The 11,154-nt window shown below is 34.6% G+C and overlaps 3 protein-coding genes across 3 annotated transcripts; 1 reads left to right on the forward strand and 2 right to left on the reverse strand.

Moving 5' to 3' along the window:
* Nucleotides 1-219: 219 nt before the first annotated feature.
* LOC122403326 (cytochrome c oxidase assembly factor 6 homolog) lies at nucleotides 220-1,059 on the reverse strand. Its single transcript, XM_043406804.1, has 4 exons — nucleotides 1,022-1,059; nucleotides 864-883; nucleotides 585-726; nucleotides 220-413 (listed from the first exon to the last, which is right to left on the reverse strand). Exons 1-4 carry the CDS (start codon nucleotides 1,022-1,024, stop codon nucleotides 321-323), a joined length of 258 nt encoding a protein of 85 aa, XP_043262739.1. The 5' UTR covers nucleotides 1,025-1,059; the 3' UTR covers nucleotides 220-320.
* A 916-nt stretch (nucleotides 1,060-1,975) lies between these two features.
* LOC122403772 (Golgi SNAP receptor complex member 2) lies at nucleotides 1,976-6,794 on the reverse strand. Its single transcript, XM_043407506.1, has 3 exons — nucleotides 6,700-6,794; nucleotides 2,723-2,986; nucleotides 1,976-2,562 (listed from the first exon to the last, which is right to left on the reverse strand). Exons 2-3 carry the CDS (start codon nucleotides 2,893-2,895, stop codon nucleotides 2,064-2,066), a joined length of 672 nt encoding a protein of 223 aa, XP_043263441.1. The 5' UTR covers nucleotides 2,896-2,986; nucleotides 6,700-6,794; the 3' UTR covers nucleotides 1,976-2,063.
* On the forward strand, nucleotides 3,199-5,919 carry LOC122403767 (beta-catenin-like protein 1). The gene is made up of 10 exons (XM_043407501.1): nucleotides 3,199-3,273; nucleotides 3,341-3,473; nucleotides 3,578-3,957; nucleotides 4,030-4,361; nucleotides 4,430-4,653; nucleotides 4,720-4,902; nucleotides 4,967-5,114; nucleotides 5,182-5,348; nucleotides 5,409-5,592; nucleotides 5,660-5,919. Exons 2-10 carry the CDS (start codon nucleotides 3,444-3,446, stop codon nucleotides 5,746-5,748), a joined length of 1,737 nt encoding a protein of 578 aa, XP_043263436.1. The 5' UTR covers nucleotides 3,199-3,273; nucleotides 3,341-3,443; the 3' UTR covers nucleotides 5,749-5,919.
* Nucleotides 6,795-11,154: the final 4,360 nt, after the last annotated feature.

The raw sequence follows: 11,154 nt of genomic DNA on the forward strand, positions 1-11,154 counted from the left end.
TTGCAAAGCCATAAATGAATTTAAGAAGTTCAAAATATAAAAAATTATTGGTTTAAATATACATAAGCATATTATTTAGCAGCCATGAAACTAGCCTTCTGTTTAAAATTTTCCATATGCCAAATACTTGAAAAACAAAAAAATCAATTCTGCCTAATAGAATGGATTAAGGATTTTTCATACAATATAAGAAAACAATATCATGTTACTTTTAAGCATTTGTTTTATTATAACAAAAATAAGAAAACTTAATTTGAAAACAGTTCATTAACTATTAGTTCAAATGTGGTAACTTATAAATTGTAATCACTAAATTAGAGTTATGCTGGATTTGATTGTCCAGGAACATACCCCCCTTGCTCTATTTGCTCTTTGAATTTCAAGTACTCTCGCTTACGATCAAAGTGTTTTACCTAGTAAAAAGTTATAGAAATGATGATTCAATTAGAAACAGAACAACATTTTGTATAGTAATATTATAGATTATTTCTTATTGTTGCTTGTTATGCACTATCGGAACAAAAGTACAAGTACTAATATTTATTATAAGTTTATAAAAATATTATCTATTGCATAAAACTTACCCATAATGCGGGGCAAAATTTTTCATATTCTTCTCTGTATTTCTTACATTCTGAATCTAATTTACCGGTATCCAGACACTTCCAATATTCATCCCTATAATTCCAACACTTTGTTCGTTCGTCTTTATTTGGGAAAGACATTCTAAAATAATTTTATTTTAGTATTAACTTACTACCAATCTATTTAATGTATAGTTTTTAATATATGTTATGTAAATACATTTTTTAGTAAAGAAAGAAGAAAAATATGCAAAAGAGGAAAATATAGTAAACACTTACCTACAACAGCTATTTTGTGACTGAAAGTGAAAACAGTGAATATATGAATTTTAACAGATGAATTTGAAATGTATTTCAAGCACTTATTTTTATAGAATCAAAAGTAATATCCTTAAAATAAAACGAAGATGATTACATAATCTTGTAACATTATATACCATTTGCACATTCAAGACGTTTAAATAAGGAAAAATTAAATCTGTTGGTACACAAATACACGAGAATTTTTAAAAACGTAACATAGAATTATATTTTTTGCATTTTTCATTCATACATTATGTATTATTCATGCGGTAGGTTAATTGTATGGATAAATATTATTTTTTTAAAGAAATGTTGTAATTTTTAACAGCATACATATATGTACGTATGTAGTAAAAGCTGTAAGATTTGAAGTAAATTTAAATTTAATATATACGTACTCCTACATTATATCGATAATAATTTTATCATTGCAAATCGCATGGAGAGAACTCTAACTAACCTGTTTGTTCCTTTCGTTGAAAAAGGTATATGTATAATATTACAGTTACACAATATTTACATTGAATCTTACAAAACCGTATAAATATTTAATTATTTATTTTTCAACTCATTGTAAAATACGAAAAATCTCGAGGAACAATTCATAGTGTTTTCTTGGAGATAGAATGTTATCTTGATGAGCATGCGTGAAAAGATATTAGTTTTTTTATATCGATGTTGAAACATTAAATTAAAAAAGTAAATCTTAATTGGAATATCACACAAATATACAAACATATAAATTATTATATTTTATACTTATCGACCGATGAAATTAAATTAAACAGGATTTAGCATTACCAACATAAAAATTAATCGCGATGCAATTTTTAGAAATTAATCATTTCTTCTTCGTACGCTGCGACCTTTTGTTGCTAAATAGGATAATGAATGAAAATCGATTTTTTAAATATACGAATGTATGTTTTATTATGTACAAATACATTTATTTTCAATTTACAATAACAGCAGTTCAATTTAGTATATCAAGGACGAAGCATTTAACATTACTAAATAGTTCAAGTATTTTAATTAATGTGATTTCTCTTGTAGTGTAATAAAAACATATGAAATTTTATACATCCCCGAAAAAGGTAATTATTTATTACAACACTGATAAGAGGGACACTTTCATTGAATTACCCTGTGCATATTTGCAAGTGAAAGATTCTGCTTCTATGTAAGATAAATTATAACCAAAAGAATAACCATACATGTGAATATCATCCCACCAACTAAAATAAATCCATCTTGTCTTGCTCTTTTCTCTATTATCCTCATTGTGGTGTTTGAAAGTCCTAATGTGTTCCCAATATCTATTAATCGCTTGTGAGCTCCTTTCAAAGATATACGTTGTGTTCTTAAATTATCTAAAATATTACTTCCACTTTGAAGCAGATCGTCCACTCCATTAACTGCATTTCGTAAACTAGAATTATGTTGAACATTGTGATCTATCACGATGTCAATGTGATCATTTGGAGCGAATGTTGTAGATAACAATGCCTCTCTTTCGGCTTCTTCTCTTTGTTTTTTCATCATTTTACTGCGCCAAGAATTTAATGCAGCTGTAAGGTGACGGCTGTCGTATTTCAATTGGTCCACTCTCATCTTAGCATTCTGTCTTTGAGATATGGGACCTTTCAGGCATAGTACATCTAACCTTTCGCAATTACTAAAAAGTTAATGCATAAAACAAATATAGTTCAACTATTGTTAACTATTGTTTATTGTTACATGACTATATACATATGTTACAAATAAATGATACATAAGTTTGTACGTCTTTAGCGTCGTTTTGAAGCATTTGAAACAGAAATCTGTTGGTTAACTACCTGTTGATGAGATTTATTTTTGATTCTATGGTGTTTTCTACTTCGATGTCTAGGTTAGGCGATCTTTTCTCAAACTGCGAGAAAAGATGTTGAGTTTCCTGGACCAATTTGTTTGTTTGATGGTATAACGTGTCCATATTGTTTAATAAATATTTCCATTCGTCTTTTAACATCCACGATAGTTATGACGTGAAAGTCACAAATACAACAAACCGAACAAACACCACTGTCAGACCGTGTATCTGGAGCAGTGGTTATCAAAATCTATTCGACAAAGTATTTCAAAGGTTTTTTTACAATATAATAAATATGTCATTTAAGAAGCGCTGTACAGTACAGTACTACAAAACGTTTGTAAAACGGTGAAATTTAATAAATTTCTTCATAATAATTTTTAAGAACGTATAAAGTATTGTTTCTTTAAAATTCCGTAATCAACAGTATAGCAGTACTTTCCATTTTAATAAAAGAGAAGGTACTGACATCTTTACGTTTCTTTCAGTATATACAGAACAATTTTATTTAATGACACAAAGTTTAAGTTGACAAAAGTAATTAAATGATTTATTGTAGCCTTAACTGGTTTAAATAGTCTTTAAAATTTGTTTTAATTTGCAGTGATTTGCCATTTATAATAATGAAATATACTACATGAGGCTAACAATTGAATTGAGTAATTGTAGTTAATTTGTTTAAAGAAAAACATTGCCGAACTTTGCAAATGGATATCGGTGAATTACTCTCGTACAAAGTATGTTTGCGGCGAACGTTAAGATGTGTTTCGAAGTTTTACTGGCCTAAAAAAGATTTTCATTTTAACCTACCTAACCTTATAAAGTTCGTTACTTTTTATAGCCGCCAAATACACCGAAAAGGCCGGTGGCGGGAGAAGACGACGACGACGATGAATGGGAAAATGCTAAGAAACCAAAAAGGGTTATTAAAACTCCATATCATGCGCGTCAAAGACAGACAAAAGAGATTGAAGTCACTCCAGTTAGGAGTAGCGAACCACCCACACCAATTAGAGCTGCTTTACCTTCCCCAGCGAACGATGTGGTTGAACCACAATTGACAGAAAAAGAGAAACAAGATATTTTAAAATATGTAGAAACAGAAGCTCCAGAGGTGGAAGCATTAGACGAGGCAACGCTTAAAAGGATGGTGCTTTTATTCGAGAAAAGAGCGCTCAGGAATCAAGAAATGAGAGTGAAGTTTCCTGATCAACCGGAGAAGTATGTTACCTTTAAAATAATAGATTCAGCAGACTAAATTTGAAATTTATATAATTTTAATTGTAATAATAGGTTTATGGAATCGGAAGTTGAATTGCACGAGACTCTTCAAGAACTTCATGTTGTTGCCACTAATCCAGATCTATATCCGTTAATGGTAGAGTTAGGTGCTGTACCTTCTTTACTCGAATTATTATCGCATGAAAATACAGACATAGCGGTTGGTGTTGTTGACCTTTTGCAAGAGTTAACGGATGTAGATATTTTACATGAAAGTCAAGAGGGTGCGGATACACTTATCGATGCTTTGTTAGAGCAACAAGTTTGTGCTCTTCTTGTTCAAAATTTAGAAAGGCTGGATGAAATAGTAAAAGAAGAAAGTGATGGAGTTTATAATACTTTGGGTAATTATATTCAAGCTATGTGAAATTTTTAAATTTAATAAGTTAATAGCAATGGGTTCTATTTTCAGCTATCTTTGAAAATCTTTTAGAGTTCAGGCCTGACTTATGCGCTGATGCTGGAAAACAGGGACTGATGCAATGGCTATTACGAAGAATTAAAGCAAAAGCACCATTTGACGCTAATAAACTTTATGCTAGTGAACTTTTATCCATTCTGTTACAAAGTACATCAGAAAATAGACTTCTTCTTGGTGAACTTGATGGTATTGATGTACTACTACAACAGTTAGCAGTATGTGCAATCTTTTCTTTCACAGTTCTTTACTTGACCATGTTTACCCGTTTATATTGGTTTTAGTATTACAAACGTCATGATCCTCAAACAGCCGAGGAACAAGAAATGATGGAAAATTTATTTAACGTACTATGCTCGAGTCTAATGGCAACTGTGAATAGAGATAGATTTTTAAGAGGGGAGGGTTTGCAACTTATGAATCTAATGTTACGGGAGAAAAAAATGTCTAGAAATGGATCTCTTAAGGTAAAAATTGAACTAGATATTGTAATAAATTCTAATATTGATAAATTTTAACATCGTATTTCAGGTATTAGATCATGCAATGAATGGTCCAGACGGGAGAGATAATTGTAGTAAATTTGTAGACATTCTTGGATTAAGAACCATATTTCCTTTATTCATGAAAACTCCAACCAAGAATAGAAAAAAGATGCTTACTGCGGAAGAACACGAAGGTGATTAAAGTTAGTGATATTTTGTTTATGAAATTTTAGAATGTTATAATGAATCTTTTTATCATAGAACATGTAGTGTCAATTATAGCGAGTATGTTAAGAAATTGTAAGGGCCAACAGCGACAGAGATTATTAAGTAAATTCACGGAAAATGATTATGAAAAAGTAGATAGGCTGATGGAGCTTCATTTTAAGTATCTCGAGAAAGTGGAAGAAGTCGAAAACAATACAAAGGTTAGTAATTTAATAGGAGTTTTTATTTAAGGATACATTCATTAGTACCATAATTATTAGGAGGATGAAGACGAAGAAGAATCGTACCTGAGGAGATTAGATGGCGGACTATTCATTTTACAGTTGGTAGATTATGTGCTATTAGAAGCTTGTACCGGTTGTCAACCAGCAGTGAAACAACGAGTTACGCGAATTTTAGCTCAAAGAAGAGCATCTCTTAAAACGATTAGGCACATTATGAGAGGTATGCTTTTTTTATTACAAGGCTACTTATCGATATGCAATGTATGGAATTCTTTTTCTTTCTACAGAATATGCTGGCAATCTTGGTGACGCTGGCGACTCGGAATGGAGAGAAGCAGAACAGCAACACATATTGCAATTAATCGACAAATTTTGATGTACACTTTTTAATGAAGAATTTCAATTTTGGTCATCCTCACTGTATACAAATCGTTATCAGAAGTAATAGTCCTATCCTCTGTTAATATTTAATATATGCATGAAATATATCGTACAAAATATTCTTTTTTATACGTAGGAACGAGAAATCAATTTGTAAAAAATTAAAGGCGTGTGTCGTACACATTGAAGTATGTACTTTTATTTTGTGTGCGAATCAATGTTTGAAATTCGCGCCATAGCGATCCGGAAGTGATTAATCGATATATTCGTTGCTGTTTTTTTTGTGAGAGAACGCTCGGTCAATCGGTTTACATTAGGCTATATATTTTAATAACGTAGAAGTCGTGTATTAAAAATTTCTAATTAATTACAGTTTATCGCCAGTGAAGTATTTTTTACCCATTGATGAAATATTTCGTATCGATATAGTAAATGCACGTCAATAAAATGGGTGAGAAAACAGAAGGGATTACAAGCTGTCATCCTTCGTATCATGTCAATTTTGAACAAGTTAATTGCAATTTTGACCGAAATTCTACGTCCATACGAATCAGAAGATACCACTTATAGTTTGCAAAATTACTATGGCGAAATATTATTATCCAACTATTTATGGAAGAATTACTATCGTCAAAAACTGTTCGGCATTTACGAAAAATTTACTATCAACAACGTCTTTGTGAAGTACTGTCATACATACAACGATCGTGGAGACGCATTTCATTATCAAAAATATTTTTCTCATCTGGAATTCACATATCAAGTAAGTGAAAATTTCTTTCTAGCTGTAAATATAGTTAACAATGCTAGTTGCGCGATTTTATCAATATTAGTAGCTTAACGCTATTTGAAAAGCAAGCTACCTAGCTAAACGTGACGCATTTATTATTTAAGAGTCATAATTATACAACTGTGAAAAGTTGCGCGCGTTTTCTCTCAGGTTGACCGTAACCATGGTGACCCACGTGGACGCATGCGCGTTTACCCGGCACGCTCAATTGTGTCACCGAGTCTTCTCACTTCCATAGTAACCATCGTCGCGAGTGGTTTCTCCGAAGAATCGAGAATACACGTTCGATTAATCGGGTTTTCAAGTTTATTTTCGATCGCGTGCGCGGTACGCTCGGTATACGCTCGCGGCATGCCAGCTTTCCACCCTTCGCCTCGATGCCAAACAGAAACGTTATGTTATGATACGGGTAGTGGGGAGGGGGGTCAACGCTCGGTGAACGATCGATCGCGATTGGCTTAGCCGCGCGTCCCCCGACCAATTGGAGCGCGCGCTGCGCCCTTGCGCGAAAGTTTGCTGCACGAGAAATGCCAGTTTGCTCCTGCAAGCTTTAGAGGCGCGGTTGTTGGTCGTGTCAACCGGTGCGCGGTGTTTTCGCTACCCTTTATTTCGCGGTTTTCACGGCATGTAAATCAAAGACAGTTGACGCGAACGTGTCGGGACGAAGAGAAATCCGTGCGTGTCGCGTGTGTTCATTTTTGTGCTTATCTTCTTTCTTCTTGTGCTGCGATCATCACCGATCGAATTCGAAGGGGACTGCGGCGAGGGAGTTCCGAACTCTCGGAGAAACAACCACGGTATGTCACCTGTCAATCTCATCCCTTGTTCCGCGATTCATTTATGGTTGTTATTGATTGATATCGTGCTCTGGACCGGAGCGTGCATACGTGCGTACATAAACATGAACGCAACGTGTTATTTTAATTAAAAAAAAATCTGAAACTGTGTGACGATTAGGTTTTCTGGTGTTCGTGATGTTACATGGTTAGGGTACGATACAACGTACAGCTAACGCGTTACGGACGGCTACTTAGATCAAATAAATATATTGGTTTATTTAGAATATATTGATCTATGACTACGGCCATTTATAAAATTTCCATACATTTATAATTAGCTGTTATCGAAATCGGTGACATACGATTAATATTATCAATTTGAGTAACAGTTTTGTAACGTAATGCAGACGGAAATGTAGCAGAAATAACATGTGTCAACGTGGTCTAACTAGTTGAGACTGGCCTTGTGTCGAATAATGTTCACGTTTAGTCGTTTCGTGCAGAAACGCGTTGCTCGCGTCGGATTCCTAAAATATCTGTTTTATTTTATAGCATCATTAAAATTCACGGTAGTATCTCTCACCTCTAAATGACTCGATTCTTTTACCACAAAAAGAGAACGCGGTATCGTGTGACCACGGTCTCTCGCGGTTTAATACGATCTTTTCGTAAACACGTTCGACAGCAGAATTAGCGTCGTCCGAGTGATTAAATCGCGACTAAAATTAGATCGCCTCGGATTTATCTACGAAGCTTTCGCTTATGCGATTATAATCGGTGTAGTCCGGATTCCTTGAGTAATTTCGACGATAAATGCGTAGCTCGCGCAACGTAATGCGTCGAAGGCTGGAGAATTTTATAGGGTTTCTTCTCGTGTAACTCCAGCTGAGAGACGTCTTTATAGCCTAAAGCCAATTTTCCTACTGCGTACCTACATCTACGATGACGTAACGTCTGTCCCTTCCAATTTATTGTTATGTGTGCTCGTTACGGGGGCAATGTTTGTCACGTGACCGGAACATTGAGACATTTGAGAATCTATCGTCTCTTCGGTCGTTTTATAAGGGCAAAGGTAGAATCTATCATCTCTTCGATCGTTTCATAAGGGCAAAGGTGTGTAATATACAGTTATTTTTGTTTATAAGAACCAGTTTTACTGCAAACATTTTCTGCTTTGCTAATGTACCATATATGTATACCTAGACGCACACTGCGGTTGACCGACACGGACATATAATTTAGAGAAACAATTACTGCGTCTCTCGAGGAAAAAACTAACTAGACGCCGAGATAACTAGATTCAATTTAATTTGCGGACTGCCCTCGCGGTAATACCTGTGCTTTAGAGTTATCTAAAATTTGTCAACGGCGTGTCAAAACCGTTCACGTCATTTCACAACAAGCGAACTTAACCTTTTATATAACTTTTTATTTTTCAAGTACAATGTTATGCTTAAATGTTAGAGTTATGGTCGAACAAAGACAGAAATTATTATCGTTCGTTTCTCGTAGACCAATCGTGTAGTATTTTCCGCCATAAAATTTTCTAACTTCATATTGTATCGTATACATATAGATATAGATATACATATCTAACCCAGGCTCGTTAAACGTGTGTACAAATAGAAGTACGAAGTAATGTTTTACACAAAAAATTTTGAAAAGCAAGCAAATAGTTAAATAATTATTAGAGTAAAGAGACCTTGTACAAATTAAAATTTTTAGCGTAAAAGGAAACCACCGACTTCCGAACATAACCAATACCGATTACTTTATCTACAAATGCATTCCTGTACAGAAAATGCGTGCAGAAAATCTCTATATTTTTTCAAGGTCGATTAGAATTAGTTATTTATCTTCGTGCCCTGTTATTCTTGTTTTCCGTGCTGATTTATTAGTTGTTTTACCGACCTACATATATTACGCCATCTATGCATACGTTTGTCCACGCTCGAAGCTTAGGGACGAAAATTGGCGGGCGAAAAGTTCGCGGTTGAGATGCAGAAGACTATTTAATCCCTTTGCCGTGGTTTATCGATTCTCGTCGGCGCAGAATGCACACCGGTGCATCGCTATGTATGCTGCAGACGACGTATGACCTTGAACGAGTAGGTCGCGAAGTCCAAATAGAGCCCGGGCAAACAAAACCGCATGGTATTTTCGAAAGCGTAATTCGCCGCTGTTTAATGCCGGGATGTGACACAAATGTTTTATACATTCGACCCTGAAGCGCTTCCTCGTTACGACGAGGATCATTGGATTCGCCACACGGATCGAAATCCTAAACGAATCTTCCACAAATCGTAAGCACAACAGAAATAACTATAAATAAAATTTGACTATCTAATTGAAAGTGTTCATATATTGCATTGTTTAAATAGTACTACGTCGCGTTCTGCTGTAGAGTAATTAAATCTGATAACATTTTTTGTATTCTTGAGAACCGATTGTTAGGTTAGGTTACCGGTTGGTAAGCGTTGGCGCCAAAAAGAACGATTAATAGGTTACCGGTCGGTAAAGTGTTAACATATACTGACGAGAGATGGATACCAAGGTGATAGGTTAGGTCGATCTTAAAAATATGAATAAATTTTAAAATAAATGTACCGGTGTTCGTTAAATCGAGGTTTCACTGGACTATCAAAGCAAATAGTCAAGTATTTCTTCATTCTCGATAGTGGAATAGAGAAAATTCGAGATGTCCCAGACCCAGTTGACACGAATGTTTTTTAATTCGATTACACACTCTGATCCGCCGCCGTTGCTCGTTAATACCTGTTAATCGTTCCGCGCCTTCGAATTTCTCGGCCTTTCAAACGATTTCCAGCACGTTTTCGCGGCTCTTCTTCGCAAAAGGCTGTCTTGTCGTGCAACTGGCGCGTTGCGGATAAATTGAAATACTTATTTAAGGGGGATCCAATTAGGCTGCCATTCCTGGAATCGCCGCGGCCAGGTTTACGCCATTATCGATCAAACTGTCCCAGATTCGCGAATTCTTCGCCGTTGAAGCGTTCGTGTACGAGGCATGGTGGTATCCTGCGCCTCCACGGACGATCTTTGTTTGCCTCCAGTTCGAGTAATTAGTTGGAAAAATCATTTATCCTTATCATCTGGGCCACCGTCTTGACTAATTAAAGAAAATTCAATTTTTCGCCGTTGCATTCTTTTCCAGCTCATTTTTATAAAAGTAAAGATCGACTATAAAACAGTTTTAGTATACTATAAACTCTTCAATATATTTTTTGAACCATGAATTACTTAAGGGGTACCACTGTAAAAATTTGAAATAAAGCGTCTTTTTGCGATTTTTTTTTTAAGAGAATAATAATATTCAAGAATGTTATTTAACCATGTCGTTGAGTGTTGCAAAAAAAAAAAAAATATTTATTAAAAAATAGTGCAAAATGACGACGACGCTGGAGCCAAAAAAACAAAAAATTTTCTCTTAATCTACATCAGTATAGTTAGAGAGATGCAGCGTGGTCATTTTGCACTATTTATGAATAAATATATTTTTTTTTTAACACCTAACGATATGGTTAATAACATTCTTGAATATTATTATCCTCTTACTTTTCCATCGATCCAAAAAAATCATAAAGAAATGCTTTATTTCAGGTTTTTACAGTGGTCTTGCCCCTTAACAGAGCGGGTAGTTAGTCGTCGAATGTACTTGTTAAATGCAAAGAGAAAGGGGACTCGCGGTGATATCTAAATGCATTATCATATTGAATATAATCTGATAGTTTTGTACACGCAACTGGGGGATTAGGACCATCGTAGAAAAACGTCGTATTGCAGAAAATTCTATGGTTCGTTCGAGTCGACGACC

Source organism: Colletes gigas, unplaced genomic scaffold (genome assembly GCF_013123115.1).
Source record: "Colletes gigas isolate AHSC1104 unplaced genomic scaffold, ASM1312311v1 Colletes_gigas_Sc00002, whole genome shotgun sequence".
NCBI classification, from domain to species: domain Eukaryota; kingdom Metazoa; phylum Arthropoda; class Insecta; order Hymenoptera; family Colletidae; genus Colletes; species Colletes gigas.